Source organism: Sinohyriopsis cumingii, chromosome 16 (assembly GCF_028554795.1).
Source record: "Sinohyriopsis cumingii isolate HCF-2022 chromosome 16, ASM2855479v2, whole genome shotgun sequence".
Lineage (NCBI taxonomy): Eukaryota > Metazoa > Mollusca > Bivalvia > Unionida > Unionidae > Sinohyriopsis > Sinohyriopsis cumingii.
Window position 1 is genome coordinate 59,509,902 of NC_142976.1, and position 22,930 is coordinate 59,532,831.

The 22,930-nt window shown below is 35.5% G+C and overlaps 1 protein-coding gene across 16 annotated transcripts in view; it reads left to right on the forward strand.

Moving 5' to 3' along the window:
* Nucleotides 1–22,930, forward strand: part of LOC149780504 (adenylate cyclase type 2-like) — a 263,000-nt gene that overhangs the window by 198,771 nt on the left and 41,299 nt on the right. For all 16 annotated transcript variants that reach the window (XM_089937491.1, XM_089937486.1, XM_089937489.1 and 13 more), the window contains 3 exons: nt 15,909–16,079; nt 20,055–20,139; nt 21,131–21,259. In XM_089937491.1, coding sequence (XP_089793617.1) covers nt 15,909–16,079; nt 20,055–20,139; nt 21,131–21,259 — 385 coding nt within the window. The remainder of the gene's footprint in view (nt 1–15,908; nt 16,080–20,054; nt 20,140–21,130; nt 21,260–22,930) is intronic.

Consider the following 22,930-nt stretch of genomic DNA (forward strand, 5'->3'; position numbering starts at 1 on the left):
CGATGACATAAAAAAACTAATCGAGGATGAAATCGCTGATACGTTGAATTTAACAAGTGTTGACCCAGGTGAAATAGTTGTATTTCAAGACCGCCAGGGTAAATTGAAATCCAGTAATGTGTCGCTGGATGACGTTTTAACACGACGGCGTGATGCCGCCGAGGACACTATCGCGCTGTATACCAGCGACGGACGACTCAAGCCGGGTGAACATCTGTCGACGATAACATTAGTCAAAGACGGTTTTATAAGGTTGAATAGATCGGTGACCGAACTTGACGCGCAGGTGAAAAAATCTGTCACCGAGGTGAAAAAATCTGTCACCGATATACAACTCACTACCGCTAGTTTTTTCGGGACCCCGACGGTAACCGAACCGAATCTTGCAACAATAAAAAATACTATTTCGGAGTTTACAACGCTGTCGGGCCAATTTTACACGTTACGAAAAAATGTTAACAGGATCGATGACAACTTTGATAAATTCTTTGGTAAAAAAAATACCAAGCTGGATGAAATCACAACAACTATAAATGATATCACTGCGTATGGACAGGAAATAAAAACAATCAAAACTGATGTTGCAGCGAACAAAGGGAGTGTAGACGTGCATGAACGGGAAATAGAAATAATCGGCGCTAATGTTGCAACGATCATAAATAATGTAGACTCGCATACAGGGGAAATAGGAACAATCAAAACTGATATTGTAGCGAACAAAAGGAATATAGACGCGCATACACAGGACATAATGACAATCAGAGCTGATATTGAAGCGAACAAAAAGGGTGTAGACGTGTATAGAGGGGAAATAGGAACGATCAAAACTGATGTTGCAACGAGCAAAAGAAATATAGACGTGTATGGACAGGAAATAAAAACAATCAAAACTGATGTTGCAGCGAACAAAAGGAATATAGACGCGCATACAGGGGAAATAGAAACAATCGAACTTGATGTTGCAGCGAACAAAAGAAATATAGACGTGCATACAGGGGAAATAGAAACGATCAAAACTGATATTGTAGCGAATAAAAAAGGTATAGACGTGCATGAACAGAGAATAGGAACGATCAAAACTGATATTGTGGCGAACAAGAATAATATAGACGCGCATGAATGGAGAATAGAAACAGTCAAAACTGATGTTGCAGCGAACAAAAAAGATGTGGACGCGCATACACGGGAAATAGATACACTCATTACTAAGGTTGCAGCGAACAAAAAAGATGTGGACGCGCATACACGGGAAATAGATACACTCATTACTAAGGTTGCAGCGAACAAAAAAGATGTGGACGCGCATACACGGGAAATAGATACACTCATTACTAAGGTTGCAGCGAACAAAAAAAATGTGGACGCGCATATACAGGAAATAGATATACTCATTACTAGGGTTGCAGCGAACAAGAATAATATAGACGCGAATTTGCGGAGAATAGAAATAATCGGAACTGATGTTGAAGCGATTAAAGACGGACTACCGAGAGTAGCAGAGCAATTCGAAAAAATAAAAATCCCTCATGAGAACATCATCAACACAGTATACACAATTCGGCATGGATCATTCGATTGGACTCCTACACAGAATACAGTAAATACTACCGCAACTGTTAAGGGCATTTATCGATTGACACTGGTTTCAATGATGCAGTTTAATATATTATCGTCGAGTTCATCCGGGTTTAACAATACAATATCAACAATTATAGACAGGAACGCAACTGAACAGTTTACAATTTATGCCGTTGATGGAAATTTAGCCCGGGCAAACATCACATGGTATGTGGAATTTGTAGCGAATCTAAGTAATTAAAAACACTAGCTCTTTTAGAATAAAATGACCACCAGGGTAATTGAATCAGAGGTATCACCGACGTCACATCAATATCGATTCGATACCGCAAAAGAGTTCTCCGCGAACTTGAAAACGCTTTCCGAACAATACCGCGCAAAAATAAAAAAATACCGCAGAAAAATAACCACCATCGACGCGGTCGTGTACTCGGTGTCGGGTATAGTAGCCGGTACCGGTGTTATTTTATCCACGGTGACCACGATAGCCCCGATCGCTGTTCCAATCGCTATCTCCGCGATGACAACAATTGCTGGAGTCGCCAACGCAATCACTAAAAAGATATCATCGTGTTTTCAGAAAAAACTCGACGAGTATACAGTAAAACATCAAATAGTATCCGACGCGTACTCGAAATTATCCGGGTTGATCTCGTTATCGATTGATAATTTGTTCATATCCGATGTTGAATTCTCCACGATGGTCCAGTTGTATAGCTCCGCGATGTCAAAAATCGAGGATTTTCAACTGGAAGCCGGAACCACCTGGTTGTTGAAATTAGACACTAAAAACAACGAATAATAATAATGTCGCTGAACCCCGAAGGGTCTCAATTACTTCAGCGGATCGCGGAGAATACCACTCCGGTACAAACAAATATGATATCGATAACGTCAACGAAGCCAGAATTCAGTGTGAACTTCCCATCGCCGGTTCCAGTAAAGGAAATAGCACTGGCAAAATTGCGAATATATCACAGTTGGCCTAATATTCGAGCGGACGCATTTAACGTACAACAACCTAATAACTCGCTGGTTTTTGCACGGACAAATAAACCCGATGGGACCCCAGACTGGGAGGAGGTTACAATACCAACTGGGTCATACCAAATAGAACAAATCAATAAGGAATTTCAACGCAGGATAAAATCGATCACAGGAAAAGAATCAAAAATCGCTATTACGGTTCATGAACCGACGTTATCGTCGACGATTGAAATAAGCACACCGGGGTATATGGTTGATATTTATAACAGTTCAATAAGAACCATACTAGGATGGCCTAAGAATCCACCCGCGGACGCCCCCCCATCAACTATCCTCAGATACGATAACGGAGATGGTGGTAGGCATATTGCTCCATACAACGTAAATATTGCATCGGTGATAGCGATTAATCTAGTGTGCGATGTTATCGAAGGGAGTTACCAGGTGGATACCAAGCAATCAAATCAAGCTCAACAGGGGTATATCCTTTATTCGTTTTCACCAACAGCCCCTCCGGGATTTTTGATCATTGAGAGTCCGATTAATCCGGTCTATATGCGATGCCATAATCGGTTTTTAACGAGAATTAATTTTAGAATTACCGATCAGTCAAATAACCTAATTGATTTACAAGAGGAGGAGTTAGTGATCACTCTGTTTGTAAGATCATAGCAGCAGGGGGGGGCGATGACATCGACGCGGTCGTCGCTGTGTTTACCGGACGCTGACGACGCTGGGATCAGTGCGCAGAAGGTATTAATTAAACCAAATGACGTCCGGACGATCCCCTCGACGACGACGTCGTTTTTTTTTTACCAGGCGCTGACGACACCGGATCCGCTGAGTGCAGAAAGTGCTAATTAAGCCAAATGACGTTTGGACAAAATGTCGGATTCGCCCCCCCTGCTGCTCACCCATCAGCTTGGGAGAAACACCCTTTCAGTGAGTGATGGTAGGGATGGGTGACACCCATCAGCTTGGGAGAAACACCCTTTCAGTGAGTGATGGTAGGGATGGGTGACACCCATCAGCTTGGGAGAAACACCCTTCCATCTGGGAGGTTCACATGTATGCATCCTTCATGGTTAAATTAAAATAAAAAATAGCAATTTCTAGTTGCTTATCACTCAGGACAATGTCGGTAATGAAATATGAATAGTTTTTACTATCACTATCAGAGCTTAGCAGCCATGCTTTAGTTCAGCAGATGCAGGTAATGATGATGATGATGACCATGGTGGTGATAATCATGATGATGATGGAAATAAGGAGAAGTTATTAAAATATATAAAATATTGAAATTCAGTGGCCCATTGTTTCCAGATTTGAACAACAAAACAAAACAATTTCCAGGTACAGATTTACTGTCAGATTTTCTGGGTCTGTTAAACTATTCTCTGATAATGTTTTTCTGACTGAAATAAATCCTGGGACAACCATACCTTTTCAGGATCTGTAGTCAGCCATTACAGTTGGTTAAAGAGTGAAGGTAACCAAATGAATGCTAAAATCAGTTGAACACGGGGTTCATTTTCTTTGACAAAATTGTTATGCCTAATCACATTGATGTCTTACATTATTACAAGTACCATTGTAACACCTGCAGGTCTCCCAGACAACCCCAATATTTTATATAAATCCCAATAAAATACCTTAACTTGTTTCATTCCTTAATTTTTACAAAGAAGTTTTACAAGATCCCTCTAATATTTTTGTTTCACAGAATCACTGGCCAATTTTTCTTACAAGTCTCTTTCAGAAAAGGATTTTGAAAGATGGTGATTAACATGATTGAAGAAATAAATACAGTTTTTTTGATTTCTGGAGAATACAGGATACCTGTTTGCATTATTTTTTCATTATTATTTCTCTGCATTATGTTATTCATATTAACTGATTGGTTGTTTTCCTGTACATAAACATTGGGTATTGTTGACCATGATCAGATATCATTATCCCTATATTTGTATAACTTCCATTTCCCCATTCGTATATGCCTGATATTTGTATAATTTCTGTATAAAATCACTATATTTTCCCTATTTTTACATGCCTGATATTAGTATGACTTCCATATAAAATCACTATATTTCCCCATTTATACAGCCCAATATTTTATGATTTCCAAAGTATAAAATCACTCAATGTTCCCCATTTGTACATGCCCAATATTTGTTTGATTTCCATAGTATAAAATCACTATATTTTCCCCATTTTTACATTCCCGATATTTGTTTGATTTCCATAGTATAAAATCACCATATTTTCTCCATTTATACTTGCATCATATTTGTATGATTTCCATGGTATAAAATCACTATATTTTCACCATTTGTACAAGCCTGATATTTGTTTGATTTCCATAGTATAAAATCACTCAATTTTTCCCATTCGTACATTCCCAGTATTTTATGATTTCCATAATATAAAATCCTTATATTCTCCCCATTTGTACATACCTGATGTATGACTTCCATAGCATAAAATCACTCTATTTTCCCCATTTGTGCATGCTTGATATTTTATGATTTCCATAGCATAAAATCACTCTATTTTCCCCATTTGTACAAGCCTGATATTTGTTTGATTTCCACAGTATAAAATCACTCAATTTTTCCCATTTGCACATTCCCAGTATTTTATGTTTTCCATAATATAAAATCCTTTTATTCTCCCCATTTGTACATACCCGATGTATGACTTCCATAGCATAAAATCACTCTATTTTCCCCATTTGTGCATGCTTGATATTTTATGATTTCCATAGCATAAAATCACTCTATTTTCCCCATTTGTACAAGCCTGATATTTGTTTGATTTCCACAGTATAAAATCACTCAATTTTTCCCATTCGTACATTCCCAGTATTTTATGATTTCCATAATATAAAATCCTTATATTCTCCCCATTTGTACATACCCGATGTATGACTTCCATAGCATAAAATCACTCTATTTTCCCCATTTGTGCATGCTTGATATTTTATGATTTCCATAGTATAAAATCATTCTATTTTCCCCATTTGCACATGCTTGACATTTTATGATTTCCATTGTATAAAATCACTCTATTTTCCCCATATGCACATGCTTGACATTTTATGATTTCCATTGTATAAAATCACTCTATTTTCCCCATATGCACATGCTTGACATTTTATGATTTCCATTGTATAAAATCACTCTATTTTCCCCATATGCACATGCTTGACATTTTATGATTTCCATTGTATAAAATCACTCTATTTTCCCCATATGCACATGCTTGACATTTTATGATTTCCATTGTATAAAATCACTCTATTTTCCCCATTTGCACATGCTTGACATTTTATGATTTCCATTGTATAAAATCACTCTATTTTCCCCATTTGCACATGCTTGACATTTTATGATTTCCATTGTATAAAATCACTCTATTTTCCCCATATGCACATGCTTGACATTTTATGATTTCCATTGTATAAAATCACTCTATTTTCCCCATATGCACATGCCCACTAAACAGTGAAACATATTATCATGACAATATCCATCCATTTGTTTGTTACAAGTTTTGTTTTCATGCAACAACTCAGGTTACAGTTAAGAAACTTCAAGGATGGCTTGCACTTGGGTAAGGAAGGACCCTATCAGTTTTGGGATCCAAAGTCAAGGGTCAAGGTCACTAAAGTCAGAATCCTTCATGTCCAGTTCTGTGCAACAGTCCGGCAGTGTTTGCCATAAAAGTTGTATATTGTATATGCATTTAGTATGTTCCTGGTCTTGATACATTAGATGCTCATAAATACCCAGTTCATGGAGGAAAACTTGCTTTGGTAATTGAAGTAAATCATGACAGATACAGAATTATATTCTCAAAGAGTGTGAAATTTGGGGTAGTTTTTTGTCCCATCGTTAAGTTCTAATCAAGGTTGCCTTTACAGTCACAATGGTTCAGAGCAAGATGGTGGTTCATTGATTTTCTGCTAAATTGTCAGCAAGGCCTCAGTCACAATCACAAGGACCTATTGAAATGCAGAGTACTGCGCTGGATCCGATGAACACTAAAGTGAATGATATAAGGCTTTTGTTTCTAAGTGACTCAGATATTAATCCTGGTTAATGCACAATGACTATTCTAGTGCGATAACAGTGTGCATAAAAACGCGTCAAACCCATTTACATCTGGATGCACAAACTTTAGATTTTTTACATTAGTTCACCATAGTTGATAAAATCTGATGTCGAATGCCAGTTTCATTTGCAGCACACTTTAAGAAAACTGTTGATAACGTCAACACTGCATACAAAAATAGCGTTAAAAGTTGCATACTAGCTTCAAGAAATATGGCATAGTTGTGAACAGTATACCTGAATGTTCCTCAGAACTAAATTCAAAGGCTTAATATACTTTTGATGACAAGGTTTGTCAGTCCTAATCCTTCACAAAATGAATTTTCTGGCTTCTTTAATATGTATGAAGTGTTGCTACTTGATGAGGTTAATCTAATTTAGATGGAGAAAAGAAATTAAAGGAAAAGAACAAACACAGTAGGTATTTATCAGTTTATACTTTTGTTCATTGAAATTTCATATATACTTAACAAAATTATGCGATTGCAGATCTGGGTCTGTGCAGCTTGCAGCTGGACTTGTCTTATATGCGAGTATATGCGGTTGTTCTTTATCTTTGTTATTTAGATGCAATTATTGTGTGTTTTGACAGTGGCATCCAGCAATGATTGTGTGTTATGACAATGGCATCTAGCAGTGATTGTGTGTTATGACAATGGCATCTAGCCATTATTGTGTGCTATGATAGTGGCATCGATCAATGATTTTGGGTTATGACAATGGCATTCAGCAGTGTTTGTGTGTTATGACAATGGCATCTAGCCATTATTGTGTGTTATCACAATGGCATCTAGCAAGCATTGTGTGTTATGACAGTGGCATCCAGCAATGATTGTGTGTTATGACAATGGCATCCATCATTGATTGTGTATTATGACAATGACATCCAGCAATGATTGTGTGTTATGACAGTGGCATCCAGCAATGATTCTGGGTTATGACAATGGCATCCAGCAATGTTTGTGTGTTAAGACAATGGCATCCAGCAATGATTGTGTGTTATGACAGTGGCATCTAGCAATGATTTTGGGTTATGACAATGGCATCCAGCAATGTTTGTGTGTTAAGACAATGGCATCCAGCAATGATTGTGTTATGACAGTGGCATCTAGCAATGATTTTGGGTTATGACAATGGCAGTCTAGCAATGACTGTGTTATGACAATGGCATCTATCAATTATTGTGTGTTATGACAGTGGCATTTAGCAATGATTTTGGGTTATGACAATGGCATTCAGCAGTGTTTGTGTGTTATGACTGACATCCAGCAATGATTGTGTGTTATGACAATGGCATCTAGCAATGATTTTGGGTTATGACAGTGGCATTCAGCAGTGTTTGTGTGTTATGACAATGGCATCCAGCAATGATTGTGTGTTATGACAGTGGCATCCAGCAATGATTGTGTGTTATGACAGTGGCATCCTGCAGTGATTGTGTGTTAAGACAATGGCATCGAGCAGTGATTGTGGGTTATGACAGTGGCATCCAGCAATGATTGTGTCCTATGACAATGGCATCCAGCAATGAATGTGTGTTAAGACAATGGCATTCAGCAATGACTGTGGGTTATGACAATGGCATCCAGCAATGATTGTGGGCTATGACAATGGCATCCAGCAATAATTGTGGGTTATGACAATGGCATCCAGCAATGATTGTGGGTTATGACAATGACATCCAGCAATGATTGTGGGTTATGACAATGGCATCCAGCAATGATTGTGGGTTATGACAATGGCATCCAGCAATGATTGTGGGTTATGACAGTGGCATCCAGCAATGATTGTGTGTTATGACAATGGCATCTAGCAATGATTTTGGGTTATGACAGTGGCATTCAGCAGTGTTTGTGTGTTATGACAATGGCATCCAGCAATGATTGTGTGTTATGACAATGGCATCCAGCAATGATTGTGTGTTATGACAGTGGCATCCTGCAATGATTGTGTGTTAAGACAATGGCATCCAGCAATGATTGTGGGTTATGACAATGGCATCCAGCAATGATTGTGGGTTATGTCAATGGCATCCAGCAATGATTGTGGGTTATGACAATGACATCCAGCAATGATTGTGGTTTATGACAGTGGCATCCAGCAATGATTGTGGGTTATGACAATGGCATCCAGCCATGATTGTGGGTTATGACAATGGCATCCAGCAATGATTGTGGGTTATGACAATTACATCCAGGAGAAAAGCTGCTGTAATTGTGTGAAATATATTGTGGCTGATAGGGCCTGCTCTCTTTTGTAAAACAGCTTAAACTAAAAGGCAGCAGGGTTGGAGATAAAAATAATACCAAAAGTTCAGAATTCATTTAACACTTGTCAAGGGCTGGGCAACAGACTTTATAGCTTGATAGAAAGCTGCTTTCTTGTATCTGTAATTATATTCCTCTCCACCTGAATTCACATGTATGCTTCCATTGTCTTTTTCTTAATATTGGACAATCAGTCTTTCATATAAACAACCATTCAGGTGTATAGTGATTGATGTATATACGGTAGACTGAACACACAGGGATGCAAGTAACATTTCACTAATTTAAACTGTTATTTGATAATCAGCTTTTTTCCGGAAAACTTTTATCCACTTAGTTTCAGCTGTAATTCAGGTTGTCACTGAAGCCACAATTGATGCATGTATTTTCCATTAGCATCATCTGGTAAACAAGGATAATTAGCAGAGTATCATGCTTCAGCCAGATTAAGAAAGGCAGATTAATTTCTAATGGTAATCAAGATCAGAATCTTGAGTGATTAGATGTCTTCTGCTGTATTTATCCATATAATATACACACTTATGATCAGCATTAACTGCTGAGCCATTTGACATAATATGATGCAGTTTGATGTTTCATTGCCCAAGATGAATCTTTTATGGGTTATATTGTCTCATCTGCTCAGCTTTTGGATAGAGTTATGGCCCTTGTCCGTCAGTTTCATCGTTTTTTTTATATATTGGATGTTGCCTGTATGGTTGACTCAGTGAATAATGTAGATTTCAAGCATTCCATGTCATTGTTACATAAGTAATGTTCATGGAATGCCCATCTTCTTGCTGTGGTTTCACTGAACACAGATTCTTCTGTTTGAGGCCCAAATTTCCTTGCTTTGGTTTCACAAAACATGTTCTTCTCTTTGAGGCCCATCTTTTTCTTACTGTGGTTTCACAAGTCCTTCTCTCTGAGGCTCAAATTCTTCTTGCTTTGGTTTCCCAACACAAGTTCTTCTGTTTAAGGCCCATCTTCTTGACTGTGGTTTCACAACACAAGTTCTTCTGTTTAAGGCCCATCTTCTTGACTGTGGTTTCACAACACAAGTTCTTCTGTTTAAGGCCCATCTTCTTGACTGTGGTTTCACAACACAAGTTCTTCTGTTTAAGGCCCATCTTCTTGACTGTCGTTTCACAACACAAGTTTTTCTGTTTAAGGCCCATCTTCTTACTGTGGTTTCACAACACAAGTTCTTTTGTTTAAGGCCCATCTTCTTACTGTGGCTTCACAACACAAGTTCTTCTGTTGAAGGCCCATTGGATCAAATTATAGTGAGTGGTGCACTTTACAATGTTCCCTACACTAAATTCCTCGTTTACTACTGACATACCTATGGGACAGGATTTTGTTAACTTCTTTTATACTGGCATGGTCCTATTCCTTGACAGGACATATACTATTTATTTTTGTCCATGTCTGCTGTCTATCAAGTGGCTGTCTGTCTGACCCTAAACTTTGCAGACTTCAAAGAGACTGATGAACCCTTAAAAAAGTCATCTTGTTTAGATGGAATGCCATATGCACCTGTCAATTCACTAGCTGAAAGGTGAAGGACATCTTTTGGGGGAAAATGTAATTTGGTGACCTATTTCTATTTCAACATCTGTATATGTGTGTGTGTGATTTGGATTTTTAATGTAGCTTTAAAAAAATTTCAGTCATATCACTACAATATCTGCAGTGTGGCAGTTTATAGTGATGTCTAGGACTGGGGCATCATGCCGCAGACATGTAGCATCATGTCCCACCTAGTCACATTATCCTGACACCAGGCTGACCAGTCCCACCTAATCACATTATTTGGACACTAGGATGACCAGTCCTAACATTAACCTTTCAATGCTGAGTGCCTAGCAAGGCAGCTATTAGTACCATTTTTTAAATAAGTCTTTGGTATGACTCAGCCGGGGTTCGAACCCATGACCTGTCACATCAGTGGCAGACACTCTAACCACTAGGCCTTAAGAGCAGTCATTCAACAGCTGTAACAATTGAGCTACTTTAGATATTTTAATGAAATTTACCTTTAATCTGATAAGGCCAAAGATGGACATTGTTCAATTTTATTGGAAATATTCTATGAAACTTTACCCAAAGATTTTTTTTAAATATAAAAAATGGGTCAGTTTTGTGTAGCTGTGATTTTGACTGTTTTAAAAAATCTTTGATGTCTTCAAATGTTTGCATGTGTGTGTGTGTGTGTGTGTGTGTGTGTGTGTGTGATTTGGATTTTTAACGTAGCTTTTAACAATTTTTCAGTCTTTTTGCTGTGATGTCTACAGTGTGACATTTTATAGTGATGTCTAGTACTGGGGCATCATGCTGCAAACTTACAGCATGATGTCCCACCCAGTCACATCCTAACACCAGGCCTACCAGTCCTAACACTAACATCTTAATGCTGAATGCCTAGTGATGCAGCTATTAGCACCATTTTTATAAGTCTTTGGTATTATTTGACCAGGGTTTGAACCTGCGAGCTCCTGCATCCAGGGTGGGTGCTCTAACCACTAGGCCACCAGAGCAGTATCAAATGTTTGCATTAATTCTGAAAGACAAAGTCATTACCTGTAATGATGATAGATAAGTCATCTACTCACCTGTAAGACAGGTACAGCTGCTAAACAATATACACCTGATCCACATAATGCACCCATAGATTAGGTGTATGTTGTTTTTTGTTCTACTTATTAATCCTAACAAGCTGCATAGACCCAGATCTCTCAGCAATTTTAGATGATATTTATCATAGAGAGAATGCATCGCCCTTAGCCCTATTTTGTCAAGTGGTAGTGAAAGCTAATTATAACTTACTGTGGAAAAACTAAGGTGGGCAGTAAATGAACTCCAAATTAAAATACTGTAATACTGATGAGTTCTATTCCATTTACAGTTGGATCTGACTTGTATGTGTGTATATATGGCATCTTGATCATTTCAGATTCACAAACAGTGGAGAAATCCACTTAGGTTAATAAACCAAGGAAGATGTCTTCAGCATCCTTAGTAAACCTCATTTACTAGTTCTTGATTTGACATATACCATATGTACTTGCTTATAAGATCCAGATCTGGTCTATGCTGCTTGTTACTCCAAGCCAACTGGACAGACCCAGATCTTCCAGAAAATTATGTGATGGCAGATCTGGGTCTGACTCTAGTTGGACTTGTCTTATAAGTAAGTATGAGTATATATGGTAGGCATCAGGAGTGTGACAAAAGAAATTAATTTAATGTGACAGGTTTCATATCCAGCTGTGTCTGATTTTCCCAGTTGTGGTGTTTTTTTATTTCACCAACCCCTCCCTCTTGCAACAGCAGCCAACATTAGAATTGTTTTGTGTGTGTGTTAACATTTAGTCATTAACATCAACCCTGGGTCTGTTCAGTTTGTGTTTGGACTTGACTTATAAGCATGTTAATACGGCACAGGTTTCCTAATTAACACTGATTGGCTCATGACATTTTGTCAAAATAATTACATTTACTGATACTTGTTTGCATGAGGGCACTTGATCACATTTCATTCTTAAGTGATAACAGAGAATAAATATAGTCCAAAACCCTCTCCAGACCAGAAGTTGAATTTGATTTTGATGAATTCTTTAATTGCGGGTTTCTGCTGTCAAATGATTGTTTTCCTGAAGCTATTTTGTTACTTGTATCCTCTCCTCCTGTATACTAAGAATTGTGTTTCCCCTCATCCATTCATAAGTGGATTGAAACAAGCTTAATATTTTACAAAAGAAGGACAAGCTTGATTTTCATTGTTGTTTAATATTTTACAAAAGAAGGACAAGTTTGATTTTGATTGTTGTTTAATATTTTACAAAAAAGGACAAACTTGATTTTCATTGTTGTTTAATATTTTACAAAAAGGACAAGTTTGATTTTCATTGTTGTTTAATGTTTTACAAAAAAGAACAAGCTCGATTTTCATTGTTGTTTAATATTTTACAAAAAAGGACAAGCTTGATTTTCATTGTTGTTTAATATTTTACAAAAAGGACAAATTTGATTTTCATTGTTGTTTAATATTTTACAAAAAGGACAAGTTTGATTTTCATGGTTGTTTAATTATTTTTTTAAAGACATTTGATTTTCATTGTTGTTTAATATTTTACAAAAAAGAATAAGCTTGATTTTCATTGTTATATAATATTTTGCAAAAAAAGTGTTTGATTTTCATTGTGTAATATTTTTTTAAAAAGATAAGTTTGATTTTCATTGTTTAATATTTTACCAAAAAGGACAAGTTTGATTTTCATTGTTGTTTAATATTTTACAAAAAGGACAAGTTTGATTTTCATTGTTTAATATTTTACAAAAAAGGAAAAGTTTGATTTTCATTTAATATTTTACAATAAAGAACAAGTTTGATTTTCATTGTTTAATATTTTACAAAAAAAGGACAAGTTTGATTACATTGTTATTTAATAATTTATTAAAAAGACACATTTGAATTTCATTGTTGTTTAATATTTGACAAAAAAGGACAAATATGATTTTCATTGTTGTTTAATATTTGACAGATTTATGACCCCTGTCTAACTTGGCAGTTTCTCATGCATGATAAATTTGTTTTCACACTATAACTTTGGAAGAAAAGTTCTGTACATATAATATAAACCTGAATCTAATACTGCATCAATGGACGGTCACCATATCTGTCTGTACCATGTCATGTCGAGTCCGTCATGAGTCTTTTTGCCCCACAGTAACTTTTGAAGGACTTCATGGACAATTGTAAACAAAGGACTAGATTTGCTTTAATCTCTAAAACTTGACTAAGAAATATGGAAGAAAAATAAATACATTTTCTTGTATAAATTTATCTCTGTCATAAAAGGTTATAATATCAATAAGAGTTTAAATTGGTACCTCTGTGACATCATAGGAAACTTTAAAACACAATTTTAGCCAGATACTACATGTATGTACCATTTTGGACAATGTTTAACATAGAGGGCATACATCACCCACAGACTTTGAAAACAATTATTGTTTTTTTAAGCCTCAGTTCAACAAATATATATATATATATATATATATATATATATATATATATATATATATATATATATATGTCTGTATTTGTGTTGGAGGTGTAAAGGTATCGATTGTCATTTTCATGCTTGGTTACCACATGTGAAAAGCCAATTTACAGCATTTATTTATTGATGGAAAAAATTTTTAAATATACTTGTACACTTATAATTATATCCAAATAGAGTGGAGTGAAATAAATTGCAAAAATATACAAAGAGGTAGTAATCCATGTACAAATAAAAATATCATTCCTGCTTACCCTACCTGCCATTTACAAACATTAGTTAATATATGGCATTGTGTGAAATTCCATACGGAAAAATATTGTGACATTAGGAGTATTTTCTAAAGGTATTGGGGGTCTAAGCTTTTCTCCTTTACAGATCACAGAACTACTAATGCACCATTGAAGCTAGTCACATTAAAAGATTGGATCAGTGAAAGTGCTATGATTGTAGATTGTGACAGCCCTTTGGTTTTTTAGATTTTGTCCCAAAAAGTCAGGATACCTGGAGGCTACATGTGGTTGTAAAAAAATCAAAATTACTCCAGCATTAATTGTCTGACATCTTAAAAATGTTCATTGACCCAAGTGTCGATGCATTTGAAACTGAGACACATATGGGTGATGCCCTTGGGTCTATCCCTTCCTTCAGACATAAATATCATATATACAATAACAGGGCATAAAAAGACAATTTTTACATATAAAATCACACTAAGACAAAATTTGTGTAAGTTGAAATCAATTACATTGGTGGATATATATATATATATATATATATATATATATATATATATATATATATATATATATATATATATATATATATATATATATATATATATATGTATGTATCTGTTGGTGGTATCTGGTCATGGCTTGTATCCTGAATTACTTCAACACATGTACTACCATCAGAAACTTATGAGATTGGCACCTAAATTATCCAATTTTGGAATGTGGAACTTATGACACAGATGTTGCATCCAAGTGTTGTGAAGAATAATTTCATCATTTTTTTAATTTATTTCATTCATCGGATCTCTGCATGATTTCAGTTGTATATAGCTATGCTTTCTGAGTAAATTTAAGGTGAATGATTGCTCCCAATGATAGCAATTAAGAATGACACCTTCTTTACAGACACGATAAAACTTAAAAATGTCCCTATCATTTTGCAGTAAAATGTTAGCTTTTAAATTTATTTTACTAATAATATAAAATATATATGAATGTTATCTCTGTAACATTGACTGCAGATGAGATTTGCACAAGATTTAAGTCATCTTGACTTTTTCAGAAAATATTGTAATTTAAATTATTTATTTTTTTACAGATGTCTCACTTATTTTATGTGATTGAATTTGTTACTTACTTACTTGGCACCCGGCCAAGTTATTCCAAAGACTTATAAAAAAATGGTACTAACAGCTGCCTCACTAGGCACTCAGCATTTAGAGGTTAGTGTTAGGAATGGTTGGCCTGGTGTCAGGATAATGTGACTGTGTGGGACATCATGCTACATGTATGCAGCATGATGCCTCAGTGCTAGACATCACTATCAACTGCCACACTGCAGACATCGTAGTGATATGACAGAAAATTGTTAAAGCTATGTTAAAAATCCAAATCATACACACACACACACACACACATGCTTGCCATGAAAAAATTATTTCACATGCCCAATTAACATTTTGTCATTGGACAGTCTTTATCCTCTATGATCATCCTAAAAGACTCGGATTTTGAGATGGAGGACAGAAAGGGGAAGTACAGAGATGTAACGTTTACAAACATAAAAATGATAGGTTTTAAATTTGCAAACCTTTTAAGTCATACATGTATACTGAATTATGAAACATTGATTTTTACCATTTTACCTTGCTACAGATCCTGGTTCAAGTCTGGCAGGTTCCACTTCATTGGTTTGTTGACCTTCAAGGATAAAAGCATGGAGCAGAGTTACATCAATTGGCCTGACATGTACTTCAAGTTTGGAGTCATATGTGCTGCAGCAATATTCCTTTGTGTTGGGATTGTACAGTTGATAATCATGCCAAAGTGAGAGGATAAAATCTTAAATAATCTTATTCACCTTTTTGCAACCTTTCTTGTATGGACTCTTGTTTATAGGGACTAATTATCATTGCATTTTTCCCATTTAAATTGTTCATATTAAAAAGCTAAGTCATGTTTTCATGTGCCAGGTTGACAGGTGCTGAGAGGCCCACCACCCCACCCCACCCCAATCCACTCCAACCCCAGTACCATGTACTTTACTCCCCGCTGGACTTTGATTAATGCCCTTCCCATGTAACATTTGCAAGACTGACAGCCAATTGTTATGCCAGTACCATGCCTCTTCTGGATTGGCAGGTTGTATTTGTACCTGTGAGTTTGACTTCCCAAACCTTGACAAAATAGTCATTGGATTTATTTATAAAGATTGGAATAGAAAAGTAATATTTAAGTTTAGATCAGTCATGGATTAATATGTGTTTGGTATCAGATTGTTTTCGAAATTGGTCTTAGTAAATGTCATTGGCATCAGGTTGTTTTCAACAATAGTCTTAATAGATCTGATTGGCAACAGATTACTTTCAACAGTGGTCTTAGTATATGTGATTAGCATCAGATTGTTTTCAACAGTGGTCTTAGTAAATGTGATTGGCATCAGATTGTTTTCAGTAATAGTCTTAGTAAATGTGATTGGCATCAGATTAATTTCAGCAGTGGTCTTTAAATGTGATTGGCATCATATTGTTTTCAGCAGTAGTCTTTGTAGATGTGATTGGCAACAGATTATTTCCAGCAGTGGTCTTTGTAGATGTGATTGGCAGCAGATTGTTTCCAGCAGTGGTCTTTGTAGATTTGATTGGCATCAGATTATTTTCAACAGTGGTCTTTAAATGTGATTGGCATCAGATTGTTTTCATTAGTGGTCTTTGTAGATGTGATTGGCAACATATTGTTTTCAGCAGTGGTCTTTGTAGATGTGATTGGCATTTAGATTGTTTTCATCAGTAGTCTTAGTAGATGTGATTGGCATCAGATTACTTTCAACAGTGATCTTTAAATGTGATTGACATCATATTGTTATCAGCAGTAGTCTTTTGACGTGACTGGCATCAGATTGTTTTCAGCCGTGGTCTTTTAATATGATTGGCATCAGATTGTTTTCAACAATAGTCTTAGTAAATGTGATTGGCATCAGATTGTTTTCAACAGTGGTCTTAATAAATTTGATTGGCATCAGATTGTTTTCAAAAGTGGTCTTAGTAAATGTGATTGGCATCAGATTGTTTTCAACAATAGTCTTAGTAGATGTGTTAGGCATCAGATTGTTTTCAACAGTGGTCTTAGTAAATGTGATTGGCATCATATTATTTTCAATAGTGGTCCTTAAATGTGATTGGCATCAGATTGTTTTCAGTAATAGTCTTAGTAGATGTGATTGGCATCATATTACTTTCAACAGTGGTCTTTAAATGTGATTAACATCATATTGTTTTCAGCATTGGTCTTTGTTGATGTGGTTGGCATCATATTATTTTCAACAGTAGTCTTTAAATGTTATTGGCATCAGAATGTTTTCAACAATTGTCTTAGTAAATGTGATTGGCATCAGGTTGTTTTCAACAGTGGTCTTAGTAATGTGATTGGCATCAGGTTGTTTTCAACAGTGGTCTTAGTAAATGTGATTACATGTGATTGGTTTTGACAGTGGTCTTCAAATATAATTGGCATCAGATTGTTTTCAACATTGGTCCTAGTAAATGTGATTGGCATCAGATTGTTTTCAACAATGGTCTTAGCAATTGTGATTGGCATCAGATTGTTTTCAACAGTGGTCTTAATAAAAGTGATTGGCATCAGATTGTTTTCAACAGTGGTCTTAATAAATGTGATTTGCATCAGATTGTTTTCAACAATGGTCTTAGTAAATGTGATTAGCAAACAAATTGTTTCATACCAATGACAAAGTAACAGGAGACTTAATCCTGAAAAATTGCTAGAGATTGTTCAGTTAATATCAGAATTTGACTGCATTGTTTGAAAGTGTCAACATACTGTTCTTCTTCATTTAAACACTTTTAGACTTTTGGCATTTTTGAAGGACTAGATGGGATATAAATTATTGCCTGCTCATTATGTAGTGTATAATTAGTCAAATCCTTTTTATATCATGTGCACATTTAAATATGTTTCTACAATTGTTTTTGACAGTTGCTTTTAGTTTATGACAAGAAGCTGTGTCATAATTTTAAACTGGTAACTTTTAAATACCATGATGTCCATTAGCCAGTCACTATGTTCCTCATTTTGTTTCGAAACAGTAACTCAAGGTCATGACCATCTACTGTCACCAAACTTTGTTAGTATTTTGTATTGCTTTTGGAGCAGGAAAGATGCTTCTCAATTTTGGTCTCAAAGGTCAAGGGCACAGAGACTGAAAGAAGAAAAACTATTATTTACACAATAATTAGACTTGTAGACTTTTGTAAGTTCCTTAAGCAAACTTCAAAACATTGTAAATGGCTTGCATTTCTATTGAGTTTGGGGTTTAGAAAGGTCAGAGGTCAAGCTTTCAGCAAATCTTATAAGCAAAATATCTAATGCAAAATATCTTCAAAGTTTTTTTAATTCTTTATCACCTACTTTGATCATGTGTTGTGGATGGCTTGTATTTGAAAGATGGAAGCACCTTTTAATATTGTGGACAAAGGTCAAGGTCATGGGAACTGAAAGACAGAAGAACTATTGCTACATGTCTACTCAAATTCTATATCAAATACCTAGTGTAAACATTGTAGATGCGTTGCATTTGAGATTATGAAGACATATATTGATATTAGGGTTAAAAAGCATGAGGTCAGAATCAGAGGGATCCTAACAATGAAAACAACATCCATACAAATAACTCTTATCCTATGCCATAAACCATGATTTTGTGGATGGCTTTCACTGAGACAAGAAAACACTTATAAATGGTACATTTAAACATATGCTTACCATGACCTTTTTTACCTTTGACCTTCTGCACCTAATTTCAGTTTTCAGGCACATACCTTCACCAAAATTTGATGATGGATTACACTTTGGGTCAGTAAGAAGCCTGTTCATTTCAGAGCAAAGGTCAACATCACTGTCACTGAAAGAAAAATGCTCTTTGTATTATAAGCTTAGTTCTAGACCATACCATGTCATTTGTGGAGGATTTGCAAATGAGGTATGGAAATGGGTAATTGGTTTAGGGGCCTAAAGGTCTTCTTTGTGTTATTTTCTTGAAATAAGATAGAAGCCTATAATGTTTGGGTGTTTGAGGGTCATGATCATTAAAAAATATGATAAAATATAAAAGTTTCTTGACCATAATTTTAGATCAAGACAGAATACCTTGACCTGATGTCAAGGTCAGTGAGACCTTTGGTCATTGATCTCCAGTGTTACCATCCAAAGCTTGCACCTACCTAGAGAACTATTAAACATGGGGAGTGCATTTAATGTTTCATTCATGAGATAGTTGGATTCATATTGTCTAAAGTACACTCACATGAAATGAAAGACACATTTACAAAAATTAAATTACTGTGTGCTCTTTTGAGGGACTGGAATCCTGCTATTTTCAGATTATAGCTAAAACAATGTGTCTGCCATATATCAAAGTTAGTTGTATGTTTTGGAGTGAAGAAAAATTGCAATTTTACATATTCCTATTTGTTTCCATGCTGCACATTTCCCAAATTGTTAATATTTCCCGGGCATGTAATTTCATCTGTAAGCAACTTTTTACCAATGCAAAGCATGGAAATCATCTTCTGCTCAGTCATTCATATTTTATGATGTATTCTGCTAATAAATGATCTCAAACTTGTTATTAAACCACCTCATGAGATCATTCTACAAGGCAATCACTTTTTCAAACAGCCTTTATTTTTAGATCCCTTCATACGTGTATTCACAGAAAGATATGTATTGGAAAGAAACCACTTATGATGGATTTCCCTGTACAGTCTTCTTTGTATTACTTTTCAGGAGTGCTGGTTTATTTGTGAGTCTTGTTATGGGACTTCTCTTCTTTACATCACTGAGTCTCATCAACTTCATTCCTGGCTATGTGGTAAGTACCATTAATTGTAAACAGTCTATTACAATGATGATTCCTATTGCACAACTGAGTTGGTTTCAAGAATTTGTCAATAAGTTATGATGTTTAATGTGTCACTGAGCAACGGGATCAAAATACTGCCCATCGAAAACCAAGACACCTGACCTAAGCCAATCTGGGCATGGTTTAAACCTAGAATCGACTGATTTCAAGTCTGGCACACTTACCACTAAACTAGACAGCTTCCTGGTTTACAGTATTTTATTGACCAAAAGGTAACTAATGCAGGTCATTATTCAGGAGACTCATTTGCTTGTGTTCCAAAAACCTCCTTCCCACTTACTATTAATCATTATGAAGCTAAGACAATTCAATGACAAATGCCTAGGTGTCTTTGACCTTGAAGTCAGGTCACAATCTTAAAAATGTTTCCAAAGATTTTGGCTAAAGTATTTTTGTGTGCTTATATTTCCAAATCTTCATGATCATTTTCTTATTATTTGTCATGAATCATTATAAAGCTAAGACAGTTTATTCTGCAGCATGCTTGCTCAACCTTTTGACCTTGTGGTCAAGGTCACACATTTTATAGCAATGTCTTGATCATTTCCTTAACATGCAGAAGCAGGCCTTCAGGTTTCATATTTAGGTCAGTTGGACTTTAAGTATAATGAGTAGTATTGCAGTGTGATATTAAATGTAGGTCAAATTGACCACTTTAGCAACTTGATGAGTTTCTTATTGACCCGGTTGCTTGTAGTCATCAAACTGGTCATGAGCATATGCTCTGAGAGGTATAGCATCATCATATCAAAAATAAAAGTAATTGTGACCTACATTAGCTACTAACTTTGTCTTTATCATCACTCAGTATTGATCACCCTCAGTATTGGCAAAATTTTGGGAAAATTTATGCACATTTTGAAATAGACTGCTTTACACAATCATATTGGATAAATGATACAGTAAAACAAGTGAATTTAATTGTTTTCCTTATTTTCAGGAACCAAGCAACAAGGTGTTAATGATTCTTTACAAACTCTCCAGTGCCATGCTAGACAGATACTGGGTGAGAGTAGCAGCTGTTTCATGGTGTGTCATCATTATTAGTCTTGCTTCCACCATCTCCATGGTAACTATAATTTGAGAAATATTAGATTTTGATCCTTCAGCAAATGATAACTATGTCTGAGTTCTAGATAAGAATATACTAAATTGGGTATTTTACTCCCTAACTAATTGTGTGTAAAGATTATCTTGTCTTAATTATCAGGTAATTAATCATGACCTTCTGAACACATCAAAGAGCAAAGTGATTAGGACTAAAGTACATTTTTTATATCACTCTGTTAGAGTGACTGCTCTCACAATGATGAAGTGTTATCGTTACAAACATGGAAGGAACGTTAACAAATAGCATAGTTTATAATGATCAAACAAACCCTCATTAAACATGGACTGTATTTATGGTAGGAGCAATATACTGACAATCTGGGACTAAATGTTTAAAGTTCCATTTTTTGCATGAATTGAATTTGTCTAAGACTTTATTTATGTGCTTTTAGCCAAGTTTACATAAAATATGCAATGTGTTGCAGACCTAAAACTACCATGTTTGTTGTTTATTTCATAGAAATTTCATCAAAATATATGAATTATGTATTTTAATAACATTACTAAATATTAGTTAAAATAGCTTTCTTTTTAAATGTGTTGCACAGTAATGCAGCAAGCTTATACTATATTTCTGACAGTGTAGTTGTTTGCATGATAAAACACAGTTGCATACAGGCAATGAAATCTAATTGATTGTATCTTCAGATGTGCAACACACCATACAAAACAGATCACTGTGACCTTTCTACATATTAGGAACTATCAACAACTTTGTCAGTTTCTCAGACTTTGTTGTGCAGGCATGAAACCACATGTTGATAACTTTTGACAAGCACTAGACCATCATAGTATAAATATATTCTTGTGACCTGCTGTTCATTCTTTAGTAATTACAGTGTGGCCCCACTATAATATGGTAGTTGGGGACCATAGAACCTGACCATGTTATAGACCAAACTGTGTTTTAACCAATCAAGTCAGCTGAAGAAAATAATGCATTTACTTAAAATATATTAGGCAGGTGGGGTTGGGTAGGTGTGTGTGTAATAAAAGTGGGCACAAAAAATGTGCTTTTGATTAAATGAAGACAAATTAGTCTAAAAAACACTTGTATGTTCACACCTTACATTTGGATAGTGCAATCCATAATCTATCAAGTTCTGTACTTGTATATAAAAATCCATGAATTCCTTGTTTTAAACTCTATGACATCCCATTAGAAAAGACAAATTATATATATATATATATATATATATATATATATATATATATATATATATATATATATATATGTGTGTGTGTGTGTGTGTGTGTGTGTGTGTGTGTGTGTGTCTGTGTGTCTGTGTATGTGTGTGTGTGTGTACACACACACACACACACATATGGTAGTCCTCATTTTGATCTATATCCAATTGTCACTTAACAATTCACTACAGTTGTTGCAAATAGCACATGGTTATAGCTGTTCACATGTTACATGTACTGGTACTTAAATTGGCCTAGATCTTGGATCAGCTGGAGATAGCTATCATCTTGCTGAGGCTACCCAGGGGATGAGGCTGTTTATAGGGAAATGAAAACTTGAACTTTGCAAGATACCCCATCTTTAATTAACTTGACAACCAGATGTCTGTGGTTTCAAAAGATTATAAAAGTAATGTGCATTTTATGCCACAGTTGGTAGCAG